A 19,511-nucleotide genomic window follows, 5' to 3' on the forward strand; every position below is an offset into this window, starting at 1 on the left:
TGTTATAATTGCTGTAAATCTGAAAATAAGGCCAAAGTTGTGATAAAGCAGAATTTTCTCCTAACAATGAAACACTTTGTTCTCTTTGGACAATTTACACACTAAACATCAGTGTTTTTCTGCTCTGCCTCTTGTGTTGATGTGCTGCGTGTGTCATCCCGGAGTCTCTTTGTTGTCACTGTTTCCTCATCAATATTCACAGTGTTGATAATGAATTATGGCTGCCGGCTGCTGCTGCAGCTCTAATTGTCTCCGGTGGAGCTCGGCTCCCTGGCATCCTCCTGTTAATTGCGTGTTTTTAGCTCAACTAAAACATGTTATTATGATCGGGCCCTGGGGTGGAACAGCTAAATACACCCACACACACACAGAAACACATGTACTGAACATATAGATTGGTTAGACACAGGCATTTACACACAAACACACGCACACTGTTATTCACACACGGGAGAAAATCTATTCTCATAATACTGTTGAGTCCTAAAGGCCCGTTTCTTGGATAAATGCTGCTGAATGTGTTTGTGTCGTCTTCAAATTACTGCCATAATCTCACCCCTAGTTTGATTTGAAGATGTTTTTAACAATTTTTTTTTAATTTAATATGAAATCATACTTGTTTGGGGCTGACAGAAATCAAACCCCTCAGCCAACTTTGCCTTTCATCAGCCTATTTTGAGCTAATGTTTCAGCTGAATCAACCCACTCACTGCTGCAGGCCAATGAAACATTAACTGTATTGTTACCTGCCTTTAAGCAAGCCAAAGTTCAATTAAATCTGAGCAACCTGAGAATAAAGTTTCTGTCAGAGACCTCAGAGAAAATACTGGCTACACTCTGCAAAGAACACAGGGAGAATAGACTTATTTGTATAGGCTGAGACCCAATTTAGTGTATTGATTGTCTTTGTTCCATGAATATGAATCAGTACAACGGGTTCACTGGGTTCGAAAGTACTGCAAGTAAGTGTGTTTTGTCTCCGCAGATAAAGTTAGGCCTTAAAACAAACATTGCAGAGCGGCTCTAGATTGGCAAAGCAAGATTTTGGGGTCATGCAGGGACATATTTGGTAGGCACAGTGCTACCCGACTGAATGTGTTGTTTAGTTATTTGTCACCTCTGCTGTCTGCTGTGTGTTCCCTCCTGACACCTGCTGACAGCCGCTCACACATCCATCAGTTTGGACTTAAGTGTGCGTGATCGGCGTGTCTGATTTTGCTACTTTCTCTGGCTTCATTTGTCCTGCTGTCAGTCACAGATTTGTGGGGGTTACTTTGGATATGGTGTTAAGGCTTGAGAGCCATCGCTGCCTGGAACCACAGCGGCTGTTCAGGGTGGTTAGTCAGTCCGTTAGTGACTTTACATGAGCTAACCTGCTTACTATAAAAATTTGCACCGTGGTAGCTGAGAGTTTTCGAGTGCTGGCCACCCTCAGTTCAAGTTTAACCAGGGACCTTTGTTGCTATCATCCCCCATCTCTAATTCTCAACCCTCATTTCATGGCATCTCTTTACAGCTGCCCATCTCTCTTATAAAGTTATAGAATGTCAAAAACAAACTTAACTCAAGGATAGTCTCGATATGTATCCCCTACCACTGACTTCTTTCTGGAATCTTTGCTAATCTATTTGAACTGGAAAAGTGTTACCAGAGCGATGCCTCCTCATCTTTGCTTTCAAGTCATGTTAAAGGTTCAGTGTTGGAAACCAACTTAATGAGTCTATTAGCTTCAGTTTTAGTGGATACCGTTAAGGTTAGGCCAAATACTTGGATGAAATTAGTATCTTCTACAGATAATGTACTTTTTAGGAGTATCATCTAAATAAAATGTGTTGATAGCCGTACATGGTACTGTAGCCGTACTGGTGTAGGAACATCTTCATTTGGGCTGCTGTGTGCGGTCTCTTACGCTTGTGATCAAAAATAATCTGAGGTTCACCTCTGACAATGTTCTGTAAACCATTTTGTAATAAATATTAAATATTACAACTTCCAATCAACCTGTATTAATTTCAGACTTAAAATAAATTCTGGACAGTTCCAGGCCCCCAGGAAGTGCACTGGGCTTTGAAGGCAATTTTTGTATTGGCCAAGCAGTGGAATTACAACTCCTGAGTCCATTAGGTCCAAAAACACTTTGTCCCATAGACTTACATTGGGAAAGAGACATCTGGAAATCAGTGGATACATTTTTTAAGTACCACAACCCCTAAGAAATGACTTGTTTCACAATCAGAATTTAAACCATTTGGACCGATAACATTTGGAAAGTCTAGAAAAGACGCAAGAATAAATCATATTGTCCCTATTCAAGTTAGTAGAGCGCTAAATCAGAAGTAGCCCACTTGGCTGGCAGAAGTTTCTAGTGTGCTTGCCCTATGGCCCAGTGGTGCGGAAGCAGTGCCGATTGTAATTTCATACCGCAGAAATAGAGCTTTTTGGGCTTCATGGGCCATTGAACGACTTTCATAAAAATTAACAGGAGCCTGCCTCCAACACCGTAACCAGGTCTGTTTATACATCCATGGTTAGGTACCATCCATTTCTGGATTAAGTTGCACCTACTTATGGTTTAAATCCTGCCCATTCTGAGCACAGATATGGATACAGATCATTTAATTGGTTAAATAGATGCAGATACAGTCAATGGTGCACTTGCTAATCCCTAGAAACTGTCTGAGTTCTCGTCCTGCACGTTCTCTCTTCTAAAAAGCACCTTAGAAACGTGGTAACGTGTACATAACCAAGAAAAGGCCTTTCTCGAGGAGGAATAGGAGGATATTTACTGTTGTTAGGGAAACTATGTTTGTTGTTCACATGAGGTTTGACAAATCATGTTACTTTGTGTGGGCAGAGCCAGACATATGTAGGAGTCATAAAATCAAGACTTTGTCTTTGACCAGTACACTCTCCATTAGCAGTCCAGGCTCTGACTTCACATCTTTACATGTTTAGTAGCTGTTACCTTTTAGCCTACATCTCTTTACCTCCACTCACCCTCTCCTCTCTCACTCCATCTCTCTAATCACATTACCCTCCCAACCCCTCTGTCTCCCTCTCTGTCAGCCATAAAGCGTATTATTGAAGCCTGTATTCCATCGGGTAGATTGCTTCAGGCTTTGTGTTCTGCTCCTCTTATCCTCGCCGTCACTGGGGATAATTTCATCACAGCTCTCTTTGTGCCTGTTTGGCTTGTTTAATACAAGCAGCGTGTGTGTGTGTGTGTGTGTGTGTGTGTGTGTGTACAGTATACTGTGTGTGTTTTGATATCGGGCATTAGCTTATTTTCCCTCTTGGGCTATTTTTTGCAGGGTGGCTTTGGGTTGAACATCCTCCCTCAGGGCTCAGCTGCAACACACACACACACACACACACACACACACACACACAGTATAATGCAATAAACTGTCAGATGAGAGTTTCAGACGAGCATCATTTCACATTACAGAGCTCTGTGTGGGAGGATGGATAATACAAGCATGAAGTACTTAAACACACCGGCACTCATTTTCTCTCCCCCATCTCGTTCATTTTCTTTGTGTGTGTGTCTGTGTGTGTGTGTGTGTGTCTGTGTGTTTAACAGCCAGACTGGAGAGGAGAACTGAGGAGGTGAGGCAGGGGGGAGATGGGCAATGAGGGAGAGGTTAAGAGGTTGGTGAGAGTGATGAAGAAGAGGGTGGGTAAGAGTCTAAAGAGCCTGTTGAACTAACAGTATTTTTTATGTTTGCTTGTAGCCCTCTGTCAGTTTTTTGTAGTTAGAACATATTTAACTTTTTTATTGTTATTCTTTCTTTTTAATTAAATTTCGCCCAGCACCTGTGCCTTTATTGTTCTAGATTTCAGTCTTAAGACTTGTAGAAATACACTGTTGAGAGTAATGATTTGTTACTTATATGGGTTTACCACAAAAATACGCAACTACATCGTTAAATATTTTCAAAAGACATCTACTCTCTGTCCCTCACAGTCTGAGTAGTTACTCCACATGTCTGGTACACTGACCTTTATGTGTGAAATCAGTGAACCGGAACTCATCTGGTATCATGACATTTAAGTCAATAATCATAATGTGTTTCCCCCTCATCTACTGTTATTATCTCTGTCTTGTTTGTGTTTTGTCTCTGATAAAAGGCTCGGGTCACATTTAAAGTTGGCTCGTTGTTTTGAGTGTCATCAGACGTGGCATTTTTTTTAGAGTGGATAAACAGGTGGACGGTCACTGCTCTACTATAACAAGGCATTAAGACCTGCAGTGTAAACTCAGCACTCAGAAGGGGAACAGCAGAGGGGATTATAAAAGGTCGCCTCCTCCTCCTCCTCCTGTGCAGTTGGAGCCATTTCCCGTCCCTCTGGGTCTGCACAACATCTGTTCGCAGGACTAATAGAATCACTGGGTCCAGTCTGACTGACAGGAACACACTCATGCACACACAAACACACACATCATCTCACTGGTTCTGTTCTGTTCTGTTTTAGGGAGGCCAAATGAAAACTAGCAGCATTTTGATTGATGTTATCATAGCAAACGCACACACACACACACACACACACACACACACTGCAGACCTCTGCCATACAGCCACTCACCCACTCACTGTGCTCCAACTAAACTCCATTATGTCCATTAGCTTATCTGCACACAGAGATGTGAGGAGATCGAGGAGACTCCGATGACACAGCCGTCCCACGCAGGAATGCAGAGTGCGTGTTTTAGAGTGTGTGTGACAGACAGAAAGTGTGATGGAGTGATAAAAACAGGTCAGAAACAGAGCCAAAAGGTCCATCTCTCTCTCTGCTGAGTGCCGTGCATGTGCTCAGTGAGCACTGTGAGGTCCTCTAATTAATCAGAGAGCAGCATATTGTTTTAAACACCAGTAAAACATAAATATAAGACTCAGTAATGATTAGAACTGAACAAGTTGTGACTTCTTATTGTTACCCAGAAACTGTTTGTTCTCACTGATGTGCAAACTAATAGCTGATCAGGAAAGTCATTTTTACATTCAGTAAAATTGCACTTGTATGCATCAGTGCAGCAGACTTCAGCTCAATCAGTTTCATAGCTACAGCAATTAGTTGATAAATCAGTCAACAGAGGATTAATAGCACCATTTTTGACAATGAGTTCATTCATTTTATTTATTTTTTTAATATACTTTTTAATAATCACTTTGATCTTGCTACCATTTTCTGTCTTCAGCTTATCATTAATTGAGAAAATAATGGGATAAATAATGAACTCTTTGCAAGCTTGACATTTAAAAATGAAATGAATTAATATAGGAAAAAAGGGGTTTAAATTTGTGTGCGTGTTTGTGTGTGTGTTACCTGTTTAGTCTGAATGAGGTATTGCTGTATTGTTAACACTGATTGATGCTGATGAAGGTGTTAATGATGTTTTTCAAAGTGAAACCAGCTGTTGACCTACTTTGGGAACCTGGCAACCTAGCATTCATGTACCTCAACCACACACACCTACACATGCACAAAAACTGACTGGTGCTTCTGGCCAGATGGTGCTCTCCAGGAGGTCTCTAATGTCGGTGGTCTGTTTTCTCAGAAAGTTTGAAGGTGCTGTCAGGTTGCAGGTTGTGTACATATGAGTTCTGTGTTCCATGTCTTTAGACTTTACAAAATTCATACATTTTACAACACGAAAATACTACCAGCTGAAGTATAAACTTTTCTTTGACAATAGGACCTTGTTCAAACATTCAGATTCAAAGTAGCTGGTTGTTTGCCATGCACATCGACTGTTAAGAAATCAAGCAGCAGAGTTGACATCGCTGTTAAGTGCTTGATGTCTATGATGATACTCCTCTGCCCTCTTGTGGTTGCTTGTAGAAAGTGCAGCTGAGGTGAAACAAATGATACTGCTTTGTAGAAATGGACAGACACATTGACTTATGGAATATACCGTTTGCTCAAATTCAAAGTGAAGAACTTCAAGCAGAATTTTTACGCCTCTGTTAGTGGCTATGAGGTTTTCTGTTTTTTTTAAATGTAGTGTTTGAGTTTCAGATGTTGAGTTGAGATTCCTACTTAACTGGCTCATAGTAAGAAATGAGAGGATATGTGAAGAGAAAACAGGGTTTGTGTTATTGTTGTAGCTTGTAAGTACAATAACAGGCTTTGAACACTTCAGTGATGGAAAAAAAACATGAGTTCTAATGTTGAAGCTGCTTTGTGAAGTAATGTCACAGTGACACCTGTTGGTCAAACAGCTGTACTCACGACAAATGTGCTGCGCAGTATAATGTTGATAAAATGACGTCACTGCGTGACTGATGATGATATTTTTAATGGGTTAGCTGAAAAGTGATGTATTGTAATTATTAACAAATCTCCATCTTTCTCTCTCTCTTTCAGAAGGAGCTGAGCCTTCCCAGACGAGGCAGTTTGTAAGTACCCATCATCCCCTCTGTCTTCTGACCAATCTTAGGCAGTCCTGTCTGTTTTGTTATTGCTGTTGTTGTTGATTTCCAGAGGTGTCATCATGAAAATTTTGGAAAGCCTTGAGGGTGCAATGCAATGAACCAAACACAGATACGCACACCATGAGTGTGTATAAGGTGTGGTCTTGTGAATAGCAGCAAAAGAGATGCTTCTATTCACCTTAAAACATTTTTGCTTGTCGACGGTGTTCTGGGAGTTTCTGCCTGGTGTGGAGTTCTAAGCAAGAGTTTAATACTGCTGTTTGTGTGTTTTTAATCAGAATCTTGACCGTGCGTACTGTTATTAGCATAAAAATGACTTACTAGTCCTTTAAATATAACTAGGAAACCATGTTCCGTGTGTGTTTGTTCTGCTTCAGCTGTTAATCCTTATCAAGTTATACAGAGAGCGCTTCCAGTAAAGGGTTAAAGGACAAAGTTGAAAAGCCACTGAGTCCAGGTATGTGTGTGCGTGTGTGTGCGTGTGTGTGTGTGTGTGTGTGTGTACCAGAACAGCTGAGCATCCCACTGTGTAAAGATGCAGACCTATTTATAACAGACTGTGTGTATGTGTGTGCCAGGCAGCTAATTTATTGTCCAGTGCTGGAAAAGTTCTACATGTTTGGAAACAAAAGTCAGTGCTTCTGATGAACTGATGAAATACAAAGTTTGTCATCATGGTGTAATCATCATGACTCACTGTGGAGTTTCCCTGAGCTACTGTAAGCAGCACAACAACAGGGGTCACATAAGGTGCTCGTCAGGTCTTACAGCAGTGCAGTTGAGATACAGGCCATAAGGACCTCATTACACAGCCGCTTAGCTGCATATTACCGTATTTTACACTCTGTAAATACTACTAGTATTGTGTTCCTGAATAGATGGAAAGGTTTACATTCCCACGATCAGTATCCTGAATTTGATCATATTCAGGTTATGCTTTTCACATGGAATATAGAGAAAGCTGGATATTCATCTCCCTGTGATGCTGTTACTCATGCTTCTTGTCATGTGTGGTGTTGCAGGCATGACTGTGACTGCTGCAGTTGAGGCCTTACATAAGCCTCTGAAACCAGGATATGATGTTCACATGCCAGCACATGACTAGGCCACTTCACATACCCGATTATTACCAGGTGTGCATGTAAAAGTACTTGCTGCATGACTGATATAATCAGCTTAACCTGTTATTTGTACAGCACTTGCACAATTATTACAAGCAGTGTGCAAGACCTGACATTTTTGAGAAAGGGCCCTCAGTACAGTTTCAAGGATTAAGAAATTGAATGAAATGAGCAGAACTTTTAAGTCACATAATAACGAATAAAATGTATTTGTTACAAAGAACCAACAGAAAATGGTAGGCATTTCCACAAAATACATTATACAGGTTTCCTGCCATGAAAATATGCAGTTTTTGTGTTGATTATTCAAAGATTTGCTGAGGTGCTTTGCAGAGAAAATTCTGTTTTTCCAATTCTTTTAGTATCTTAAATTGCTGTTGAACTGTAGCTATGATAATAATAACACATATAAAATAAACTATAAACTATGAGGAATGAATTGTGCGTGTAGCTGGAGTCCAAACCCCAAATAAAACAGCTTTTATCTCTCCCACATCTCCTCATAGATCTTTGAAGATACAGAGCTTCTTTATCAGATTCTTAATATCAGGCTAGAACCACAGGGGTCGGGTTGTGTGTGTCTATGTATGTATGTATGTGTGTGTGTGTGTGTGTGTGTGTGTTCATTGACTGGTAGTGTGTGTTCTCTTCAGGCTCTGCAGTGAGCTTAGAAGGCAGCGTGTCGGCTGCTGTGAAGCCTCTGTGAGTCCGAGTCGACTCGGTGGGAGCGACAGTTGGCCAGCGGCGGCATCCTGCTGTCTGCTGAACGCAGCCGCAGCTCTTCTTAATGGACACAGTTCAGGAACTGATGGCACTGAAAGGAGGTCTGTCTTCTGTCTCTGATTGTCAAATCAAAGACAGACAGTCCTCTCTGGTTCACTCTCTCACTTTTTCACTGCTGAGATACTCTGTGTTTTTATTTTTGGGTTCTATTTCCCTCTTTAATCTCTCTCAGGTGCACATAAATCAGGTCAGATTATATTTTCATACAAGAGCTGCATCATAAAATTGGAAAAGCATGTCTCCTCCTGACATTATCAGAAGAAGCATTACTTTAATACAGTGTATTCTAATGGCCAGATGCTGTGTCAGTATTGTATTCTGTTGAGCCTGCCATTGATGGAATGGCCAATGGCAGTATTGCATCAGTCCATATAATATAGAAAAGTCATTATTCATGTATTAACGTATAGGCATTATATGTTTCAGGAACTATTTTCTTTCTACCAAGCTACACCCGCCAACCATATCACTGTGCAGAAGAAAGCATGAGCTAGCTAGCCTTTTAGGACCTTTTAGATGCATCTCACAGTCTTCATCAGCCAAAGAAAAACCTCAGAAAAAGCCAGCAGGTGGACCTATGATATGTCACGCATATTCCATAGTATTCTAATAATAATGATATTGCCAGAGATGTTAGCTGTTTACTGTACATTACGTGATATATTGATTGACAGCAGTTACATAGCTGTCCAATTAGGAAAGATTCGGACAACTGTTGCCATGGCATTTGGCAAAGTCTTTAGGGTGTTGACAAAAACTTGCTTTTGGCAACTTATTGAGTTTAGACTTTAATTAGATAAGGTTTTTAGATTAAAACTGGATTTAAAGAATGACTCATGTTATTCATAAATTATTCACACTGCTGTTTTTATATAAAAACTACAAATTGTTCTGTCCTAATGAGAGTGAACTGTGGCTTTTTAAGGCTGACAGCTCAGGAAGGGCTTAATAGAGACACAGAGGATGTTTGTTTGCTGTTGGGTTTGTTCCTAATTTCATTTATCATCATAAACTTAACTGAATAAATCAATTAGATTTCTTCAATCAATTCCTCTTATGGCTATCAAGAAGACTAAGAACAGAGTCGTGTTGGCAAGGAGGAGCCCTTAGGGGAAATCTGACCGAAAATCAGTGTTTCAGGGTTTCATTTTAAACTGGCAACAGATTCCCATAAGACACACACACACACACACACACACACTCACACTCACACACTGGTCCAGATTGGTGTGTAATGACATTCTCGTGTCCTGTGGCTGCTCCTATGTCAGTTTAGTAATCACTCCACATTAACTGTGTGTGTGTGTGTGTGTGTGTGTGTGTGTGTGTGTGTGTGTGTGTGTGTGTGTAACCCTACCCTAGTCAGAGCCGTCTGTGATCCGGTCCATTGTTTATGAATTAGCAATCTGGCTTGTGAGCTGCATTTAGTCCATTAGGGTCAGCGGTGTCCCTGGGCTTCTCAGAAACCAGAACAGAGACAGAGAGAGGACAGCTGCTCTGATAATATCATGACAAAGTCCCCTCAGTCTATGTGTCAGAGAGAGGGCAAGATGTTTCCTTGTAAGGTCTGAATGTTCGATCAACACTGGAGCTTTACAGCTTCTGCACGTTTTCAGAGGAAAATACCTGAAGTGGAAGATAAAGTGCATAAGTAGAAGTATACATTTATCTATAACTAGTAATTCACCTGTATCTTTAGTTTATATGTATCAAAAAGTTTTAGCATTTCCTGTTGCCAGATGACTAAGTCACAGTTTACAGTACAGGCTTCTCAGCTCTGAACATGATCTCATTACCTAGAAGCATATCTGAAGCCTTTTTTAAGGTTGATAGTCCTTAATAAAACTTTTTGTTTGTTTGTTTTAAAAAAAGAAAAGAAATAATATTCTACAAAAATTTGTTACAGTTGGTTAAATGTGAAAAAAGACTTCGAAGTATTAAAAGTCAATTAAAAATGTAAAAAAAAAAAAAAAAAAAAAAGTTTTAGAAAGTCATCAAAATTCAGTCATTAAAATAAAAGACAAAAAAGTATCTTTAAAACCCCAAACTAAAACTTAACCCTAAAGTTTTTCTTAATCTTAATTTTTCTTAATAAAAAAATCTTACAAAGCCAATAAAAAGTCATTTTAAAGGTAAATGCTTGTTTTTTTTTTGTTTTTTTTTTAAAAAGTCATTTTAAAGCTAAATTAAGGAAAAAACTTTTGAAGTCAAACAAAACTCATCAGAAATTAAGCTTGTTCCATGTCATTCAAAAAATAAGCCAATTTCTAAAAGTTCATGATAAAGTGCAAAAAAATCCAGTTAAGCAAGGCCTGCATAGGTAGGATTTTAAGGGAAGGGGTTAAAAAGGATCCTTCAAACAAGTCATGTAACAATGAAATAACAATTTCTGCTTCTACGTGAGTGAGTAGTTTAACAAATCCATTTTTTTATGCAATAAAAACTCTAAATGAAGAGTATGAACACTTGAGACATCTCAGGCTTCACTCCTGTCTTCATATTCCCACCTCCCTCTCTCTCACACCCTCCTCCCTCCCTCCCTCTGTCTCTCCGTCCCTCTCACGGCTGGTTGTTGAGGACTCAGTCAGTCCTCTGGTCTCACAGCTGACAGTCTGATCACAGCTATCAGGCAAGCTGAGGCTTCCAGGAACTGAGGGGGATTATCTGGGCAGGCTGTACCCAGGGGAGGCACTCTGCTCCTGGGGACGTGCAGCCGGGAGCGTCCCTCCAAGCCTTTTTGTCTGATGGATCAGTGGCAGGAGCTGATGGTCCGCCACCACCAACTAGTCTGGACCTGAAGGATCAGGGTCCTCTCTATGATCGGACATGATGGAACTACGCAGAACTTCATGACTTCTGGATAATTTTTCATACAAGAGGACAAACCCAGGGTGTTCTTCTTACTTTGGATTATTCAGAGGCAGACAAAATGAGTTGCTGTGGAATTATTATAGATTGAGTTTGCTTATTGAGCTCAGATAAATATGTGTGTGTGTGGTCTGCACATTGCTTCACAGACTGTGTGCGCGTGTGTGTGTGTTTTGAGGCAGTCTGTTAGTTTGTGACTCAGCAAGCCCGTGCTTGCTGGTGAAGGAACACTCTACCCCAGATACCTCACATAACTGTGTGTGTCTCTGTGTGGAGATAAGAGCAGGTGCTGACGTTACACACTCACACACTCACACAGGTCATTCCTTTATATATAAAAGTCAGTGGTTTGACTCATGGAGGAGTAACCGTGGGACACTTTTTGGTGGAGTGTGGAGCTGGAGGATGGACTGTACAGTATGTGTTTGACAGACAGATGAGCTGATGCAGTCCGGTGGATTATTAAAGATTACAGTTGAGCCTTTTGTCCCGGGACACGAGATGAAGAGGAGAAAGGAGAGAGCAGGAGCCCCACACCTTCACCTCCAGTAAGAGTGTGTGTGTGACAGAGAGAGATAATGCAGACAGGACTTATATCAAGACAATTTTCATTTGTAGCTACAGTACCGTTTACATCCAAATATTTTTACATTCAAAATATATTACCAAACAAAGACAAAGAGTCTGCAATCATGCTAGCAACGCTGGAAGGCTTCACTAATGCACAAAGTGTGCTTTGAGCTAAATGCTAACACCAGCAAACTAACATGCCCACAATTCAAACATGGCGATGTTTAGACAGAATCTTTACCACGTGTACCGTCTTATTTGATAATAAGTAATATTAAGATATTAAGATAATAATTAGCATAAAACACAAATTACAGCTAGCTTTGCGCATAATGGGTCAAAAAGTATTGGAGAAACTGAAATTTTGAACTGATGGTTGGTAATCTGACCGCCAGATAGTTTGTTACACAGAACCATCTGATAAACCGTCATTGGAAACAGTTTGGAAAAGCAAAAGGGCAGGCACTTCCAAAAAAATACTTGGCAGGGGATCGGATGAATCATCGATCACTGTCGCCATCACTGAAGAGCGAAAACATCTTTTCCATGTAGGAAACCCTTCAATGCTGTTTTTCTATCTTCTTTCAGTGAATAAATACTCTCCAGAGGACATGCTATTGTTGTTTTTAGCGATCAGTCCCCTCTTTGTGATGCCATACACACACACACACACACACCTAAACCACACTTGTAGCTCCCAGTAACTCCTCATAGGATGCTAATTGGTCCAAACCATTGTGCTTTGAACACAAATGCACTATTGGAAGCCTGACAAGATGGATTTTCGTCTGATCATGTGATCTCCTAATGTCACTAACGTCCATATGCTGTGCAAGCAGTGCTGGAGAAACTATGTTAGCTACTCTCCAACACTGCCTGCAAGGGTGGCATGCCAGAAAGAAAGGCAGAATATCCCCAAAGTTATTACAGTTCCTTTAGTAGTAAACATGAATTAACATAACTTATTAACTACAATTTATTTGGTTTAAATGTTTTGGCACCGTTTGTTGTTCTAATCATACTGCATCATCCTCAAAATATTAACAAAGCAATAGCCGAGTGAAATTGGAAAACATTTGGATGTAAACATATTCTGTGTCTGCACTCTCTCCTGTCAGGATCTGTATGTTTTTGTTAGTAGCTGTGAATTTAAATTTCCTGTCTATAAACTCTAATACGTACCATTAAAAAAGTAGAAATGACAGATTTGTGTGGAAAGAAAGGGAGAAAGAAAACCCACCCCAGAAATAAATACTCAACTCATGCTCAACATTGTTTCTGTAGCTGCGTCACTATTGCTAGATATACGGCTGTGAATGGTGGGGGACAAGTGTGGCTTACATTACATACATACATTCGTAATACAGTACATGCATAGTGTACATACATACTGAGACGATAGAACGGAAATACACAAGGAGTCAGAAACATGAGAAGGTATCAGAGTGAGATACCAGCAGGGAAGGAAGTTCTTCATCAGCTCAACAGTGTCCAGTGACGAGGCTCTCTCCCTTTCAAACACGTTTATGCATGTCAGTGCTCCCCCGAGCTGTGAGGGTCATCTGTGGGGACATTAGTACATTGATAATTTTAATTCAAATATTCAAATAATGATATTTAACCAAATTTAGATAGTCAAATAAAAGTGTATTGAGTACAGTTTATAATTAAATGAACCAATCCTCAAAAGGAGGATTGCACAAGATATGTGGTCATTTCAATTCCATTTAGAGTACAGTCTTAAGTTGGTCTGCTAGAAATAAAGGTCCCTTACAAACACAGTAGTTATATTTAAATCAGATCTCTGAGTATGAAGTAAATTAAGTGTTTTGATAAACCCTAAAGAAAAAGAATCCCTTCTATGCAGCAAGCCTCAGGAGTTGGCTGCATTTATATAAATTATGCGGTCTGGGTTCTGGATCCTGATTTGACGTTGTTACATGAGCTCATCTCTGAAACACTCAACCTTTTGACCTGGTCAGAGTGCTCTCCACCAATACCTGTGATAGCCGCCACTCATGTGACAGATGGCCTGAGTTATCATCCAGCATTTCATTATGAAATTGTCTTTAATTTAGTATTTTGCAACGGCCACGCTGAAACTGTGGTGGTGCACCACAGATGGCCCTACATTATGCAGGGGGAACAGTGCATATACTTCAATGTGTGTAGCCCTTGACTTCTCAGCAGGTGGTCTCACCCATTCTGTCCCACCCAGCGGGGGGGAAGGGACATGGGTCCACCACCATACGGTCCTCCTGCCCTGCAGATTTGTGCCAACTGCCTTCTGAACTCTGTAGAGCCACAGGAAGATGTTTCTTGACTGTGTAGAAGTAAATGTAAAAGTTTTATTCATATGCAGCTTTGTATGACAGGTAAAGCATAGCATTATTAAACATAAGTTATAATGTGACTGAGTACTTGAAAACATCTGGTGGAGTCCTGATTGAGCTCTGTGAAGTTGATCCAGAACTTTCTGGCCGGCTGTTTCTGTGATAAGTTTGTGCACGAGGCTTCCTACCTGCTGTGAGGGGACATCTGCAGGCAGGCAGAGACACTACGGATCAGTGGGTAGAGCCTGGCACTAGTGCTGCCTCAAATACCCAGCTCTGGGGTGTTGTGCTCAAACAGTATGAAGTCAGTACTGTCCATCACTGTCTAGTAAAGCCTCTCCCAGAAATTCTAAATCATGTCAGACATGACTGAAACATTTAAAATCAATCAAGCCAAGAGCTGAACTTCTTATCTGACCAACCAGTGTCTTGAGGCAATAGTACAGTGCTAAAGCATGGCAGGACTTATTTTGTGTAATGAAAAACAAATACGCAGCCCAGTTGCCTGACGAAATTGTTTGCATTGTATGTTTTTGCAAGCACAAATACCTTACATTTGCACGTTTCATACGTATCTTATCAACATTTCTAAAGTGACATAGCTTACTTTGTCATGGAGAGGTGGAGGAGATGGAGAATGGCTTGACACCTAGGCAAGACACCTACAAGCTACAGACCAGTCCTGGAATATCAGGATTTGCTGACTTTTCTACACCGTTCTAAACCAACTGATTTGGTTTGGTGTTTTTTAGAAGTGAGTGTATTCAACTTTTTTTTAAGAAATTAATACAGTGAAACTGATGAAATGAGACCCTGTGCTCAATACATTCAGGAATTTGCTTTTAAAGCCTCAGTTGGTCTGGTATGACCATTACTTTTTGGTGGCTAATATTAACAGATTTTACAGTGATATCTTTGTGCAATTGAAATAACTGACTTCATGACCCTTTTGTCCTTGTATATAGTTTTAGTATAATTTCCACTTTGGGTCACAGTGGCTGCTGTTTAGCAGAAGTTATAAAGCTCCCTTTAAGGCATTACTTTGGTCTCTGGTACCTTTTGACAGGTATTGATTATTTTAGGTTGAACAATCCCAATCATTGTAGTCAAAACTATTAAAGTCACGTTAGTCAGATGAAGGTTAAAGAACAGATTAATTCTTCCACTCAGAGTTCTTAACAGCTTTTTAAATACAGTTAAGCGTTGATGTTAATGTCACAACACACACACACACGCGCATGCGCGCACACACACACACACACACACACACACACACACGTATGTGGCATTGAGCAGTCCTCATCACATATCCCTCTATCTTTGCCCTGCTCTCTTCCTCCTCTCTTCATCCTTTCTTCCACTCCTCTCCTCCCTCCTCTGTTGGCAGAATCTGGTCGCCGGCTCAGCTGCGTTGCCACGGCAACAGCAGCCTCCTCCAGCACCTGCTGTCCCCCACTTCCTTTCATCCCTCCGTCATTCAGCCCCCCGTCGTCACCCTCTCCCCCTTGTCCTCGTCCTCCTCTCCCTCCCTCTGTTCCTCTGAGGGCCCTCTGTCAGCCCCTGTTCACCAGCGAGGAAACCCCTTCCTCTGGAGGTAAGAGACGCTGTGTCACCTCATAACACACCTGTTAGTATGTGTGTGTGTGTGTGTGTGTGTTGTCTTCTTTTTGCCTGCATTACTTACTTTCCCGACCTTTTGTTTTTGTCAGCCAGTGATGGCGTTCAGTGGAAGCCTGCACAGCTGAAAGGGCACAGCACTAATGAGCTGATGACACTAGAAAACAGCCATTTATTGGAGTCTTCGGGCTCCTTTAAAGGACAATTCTGTTTGTTTTGCAACCTGTTTTAGTAGTTGTAGCCATAACTTACTTTACTCAGTAATAGCTCTTTTCATCCAAATAAGTCATGGTACTGAGGAACCCCAGGAACTAAATGAAAAACAAATAGTCCCTTTGCAGAGTCTTTCTGGAGAACCATGAGGATTGTTGAAGACTGTTGAAGGCTAGGCTTCCTAGCAATTTGTTTTAGTGCAACTCATGTTTTAATGAAAGGACACAAAGGAGACAAAAGGAGCTCAAAACTCAAGTGATGTGGCTGAGTGTTTTATTTACTTCCACTTTACCAAGTAACAGCACTGAATCAAAACACATTAGTTTGTTTTCTTTGTTGTTCACTCATTAGCTCTCTCAATTGCTGGATATCAAATGTTTCTCATTAAGGATAAGTCAGGCGGTCAAAATAGATAACTTTGTTTTTATCATCAATAAACATTGCAATAATGGCTTGTAACTTGAGTGTCAAGACCCAATTAAGATAAAAAAAAGAATAGGAAACAAGAAAAACAATGTGATCCCCCCCCCCCCCTTTGTATTTGCTTTTGTTTTTGAGGAAAAATGGATCAGTGAAATAACAGGGGACATTTGTGCTTCATCACTTAAGGCAAGCCATCATCAGTTAAAGACACACCTTCAAGGAGTGGAGATGCACTGGGCTGATGTGCCAAGTCAAACCAAGTCAAGCCAAGCAAGCACATGTGTGTGGAAAAATGGTACTAAAAGTTGGGGCCCAGGAGTTATGTCTTTATTGTTGGGCAATATGGAGACAGTATTCAAAAGTGTATGTCTTATATTGCAATAGTGGTACATACAGTACATGGATATATAGTGAACATAGTAGAAAAATAACCAAAAAGAAAGTTGAAAAATTGAATTAAATAACAGACAAATAACACTGACGTAAAATCACATTGCCAGCAATGTTCTAATACACTCAGTTATTAAAGGGATTGATACCACAGCATAAACAGCATGGCAATATATCTGATGGTTAAAAAAAAAAAGGTATATTGTCTCATGGTGTGTATATCATCATATCACCCAGTCTCATGTCAGAGAAAAGACCCTGCTTCCTCCAGTCTGAATGCGGGTAAAGTTCCTAAAAAGTTTCCTAGGTTCCTAAAACAGTGCCTGCTGTGGGAAAAAGGCTAAATCACAACCATGAAGAGCATTTATTTATACATAAGGAGACATCAGTCAGCTGTGTTTATAGGCAGGTTATCAGCAGATAGATATCACTGATTCAATTCATTGGTGGAATCAAACATCTGTCGATAAACATCAGTAAACTGATAACCAGTTAGTTCCTGCTCTGTCGTATATTGAGGTCAATAAGAGCTCCACTCAGAAACAGAGGGGTGAGAGGAAGAAAAGAGCATCAGAGAGAGAGGGAGGGGGGAGGGAGGGGGCTCTGCTGAGCGGAGAGAGAGAGGATCAGAGGAAAGAGAGGGAGGGAATGAGGGAGGGAGGGAGGAGAGGGTAGACACACCAGCAGCTCTCACACACACTTGCTGTCGCCGGTGTGACAGGTGGAAGCCGGCGTCTGTTTGCTAACCACGTCCTCTGCCGAGTGTCAGAGCGATGGTCGCACGTCTGCATTAACGTTAGCATGTCTGACTCCTTTTGGACGGTGCTCTCCAATTTCTCACTGCCTGAGAGAAGCATGCTGCGGCGCTCCAAGAGGTACGCGCTTATTTTCACCCCATCCTTTTTTATTAGTTGAGATGTTTTTCATCTCTGGTGGCCTGCGTTTTTTTTTTCTCCTCTCCACTCCCCCTTTCACTCTGGCGTCTTGATTAGTTTTGTTCTTTTTCATTCTCTGCCGTTCCATCCTCGCCATCCTCTCCTCTCTTCCTCCTCCTCTTTGCAGGTCTTAGATGCTCAGCAGGAGTTGCTCCAACATGAAGGTCAGCTAACTGGATTTGTCTTTTGATGGATAAACAGGATGCTCTGTCTCACTGTGTGTGTGTTTAAATTGGAATCACATGTAACACTGCAGGTATGCAATCCAGAACTGCAGTGTGTGCGAGTGTGTATGTGTTCCTTTTTTTAAAAATTAGATTTCCTCTATCTGCGTACATATGACGTGCTTGTGATGCAAGTCCAGGTTGTAAGACGTGATTTGACGTTTATTATGCAACCATATGTCGTGATTTCTTCTTATTTTCCTCTTCTGTTCCCTCAGCTGACCTGTCCTCCTCTCCTCCCCTCTCTCTTCTGTCAGTCAGAGCCAGAAGTGGCTTCTCCAGCAGGACAGGCAAGCAGAGACAGAGCTGTACTTATCACTTTGAAGCAGCAATTTTCTTCCCCCTCCCTGTAATAACAGGGGTAGCTGCCACACACACACATACACGGACAGATTTCTTCTGCTCTGCTCCTTGTCACCGCCTCCTGTTGTGTGTATTTGTCTCAGCAGTGTTTTTGAAAGAGAAAGAGGTTGTGAAGTGACTCCTGCATAGCAACAGTTTTTGGATTGGAGTGGATGGAGCTGACAGCTCGTGTGGAGCTGTAATCAGGACAAAATTGATTTATGGCTCGCACAGAAAAATGGTGACCTGAAGTGTTGGGAGAGAATGGAATCCTCTTTTTTACCACCAGATATCATATTCAGTTCAAAGTATAGTAATTCTTGATCCACCTATCATGCTACTAGCTATTTTCAGACCTTGTCATAAGATGTGTCAAAATACAGGTTTTCCCATAGACTTTTTTTTTTTTTTTTGCTTCAGGATTTTAATAAAGCCTGACTGATGTACCGGTAAGCCGATTTTATCTGCCGATATTGGCCTGTTGCAGATATATCAGTATCGGTGTATATGTTGTTTTTTTACAGAACACAATCCAGAAAAAGATGTTTTATTAATTAATTTCCCAGTAAAGTTTACTGTTTAAGTGCACTGATGTCAATTTTGAAAATAAAGTTTATTGTTAATCTTGGTTTGATAACCATATTTGAGGGATAATTGCATTGTATAGCTAGACAGACAGACAGACAGACATAAAAATATATAGATATAAATAGAATGAATGTCGGCCTGTTAGCTTGTTTGTGTTATTGTGAGACTTTGGTGTTTGAAGTGATAAGTTCAGATTCACCAAAGTCACACAATAATACAAACTAACTAACTGATTGAGGCAGAGGTAGACCAGTACCTCCTGTGTTTAAGTGAGCCAAAATTGTTGTTTTTGTCAATAGAGAGTCTGGTAGCTTTGTAGAGAGCATTGACATGGAAGTTAAGCTGTTACCGGCTTCCAAATCAGAACAGGCTGTCTGAGGGACGGGTAAAAGCGAAAATAGGAAAGGAAAATACTCTCAATATGGCGTGCAGTTGATATGTTATAGATTTCTTAAGTGGGACTTTTCTAAGGTGGATAAAATATATTTTACTGCTGACCCCCATCCACAGCAGTACATTGCTTAGTTTCTGTTTTGGCACTCCTGACACTTCTCCAAATTGGGAGCACACTGACAGATACCTACTGTAGGTAATACACTGACTATGGATAAATACCTCATACACCCCACATAAAAAAAATCAGAACTGTCCATTTAATGTGTATAAC

General features: G+C 40.8%; 1 protein-coding gene across 8 annotated transcripts in view; it reads left to right on the plus strand.

The window, feature by feature from the left end:
* Positions 1-19,511, plus strand: part of mast2 (microtubule associated serine/threonine kinase 2) — a 221,507-nt gene that overhangs the window by 130,965 nt on the left and 71,031 nt on the right. For 3 of the 8 annotated variants that reach the window (XM_049586942.1, XM_049586943.1, XM_049586947.1), the window contains one exon: positions 6,370-6,401. In XM_049586942.1, coding sequence (XP_049442899.1) covers positions 6,370-6,401 — 32 coding nt within the window. Of the gene's footprint in view, positions 1-6,369; positions 6,402-11,250; positions 11,758-15,499; positions 15,707-17,555; positions 17,631-19,511 lie in introns of those variants that run through there. The other 5 variants (XM_049586940.1, XM_049586941.1, XM_049586944.1 and 2 more) reach the window with 4 other exon arrangements.

The sequence above is a fragment of the Epinephelus fuscoguttatus genome, linkage group LG10 (genome assembly GCF_011397635.1).
Source record: "Epinephelus fuscoguttatus linkage group LG10, E.fuscoguttatus.final_Chr_v1".
NCBI classification, from domain to species: Eukaryota; Metazoa; Chordata; class Actinopteri; order Perciformes; family Serranidae; genus Epinephelus; species Epinephelus fuscoguttatus.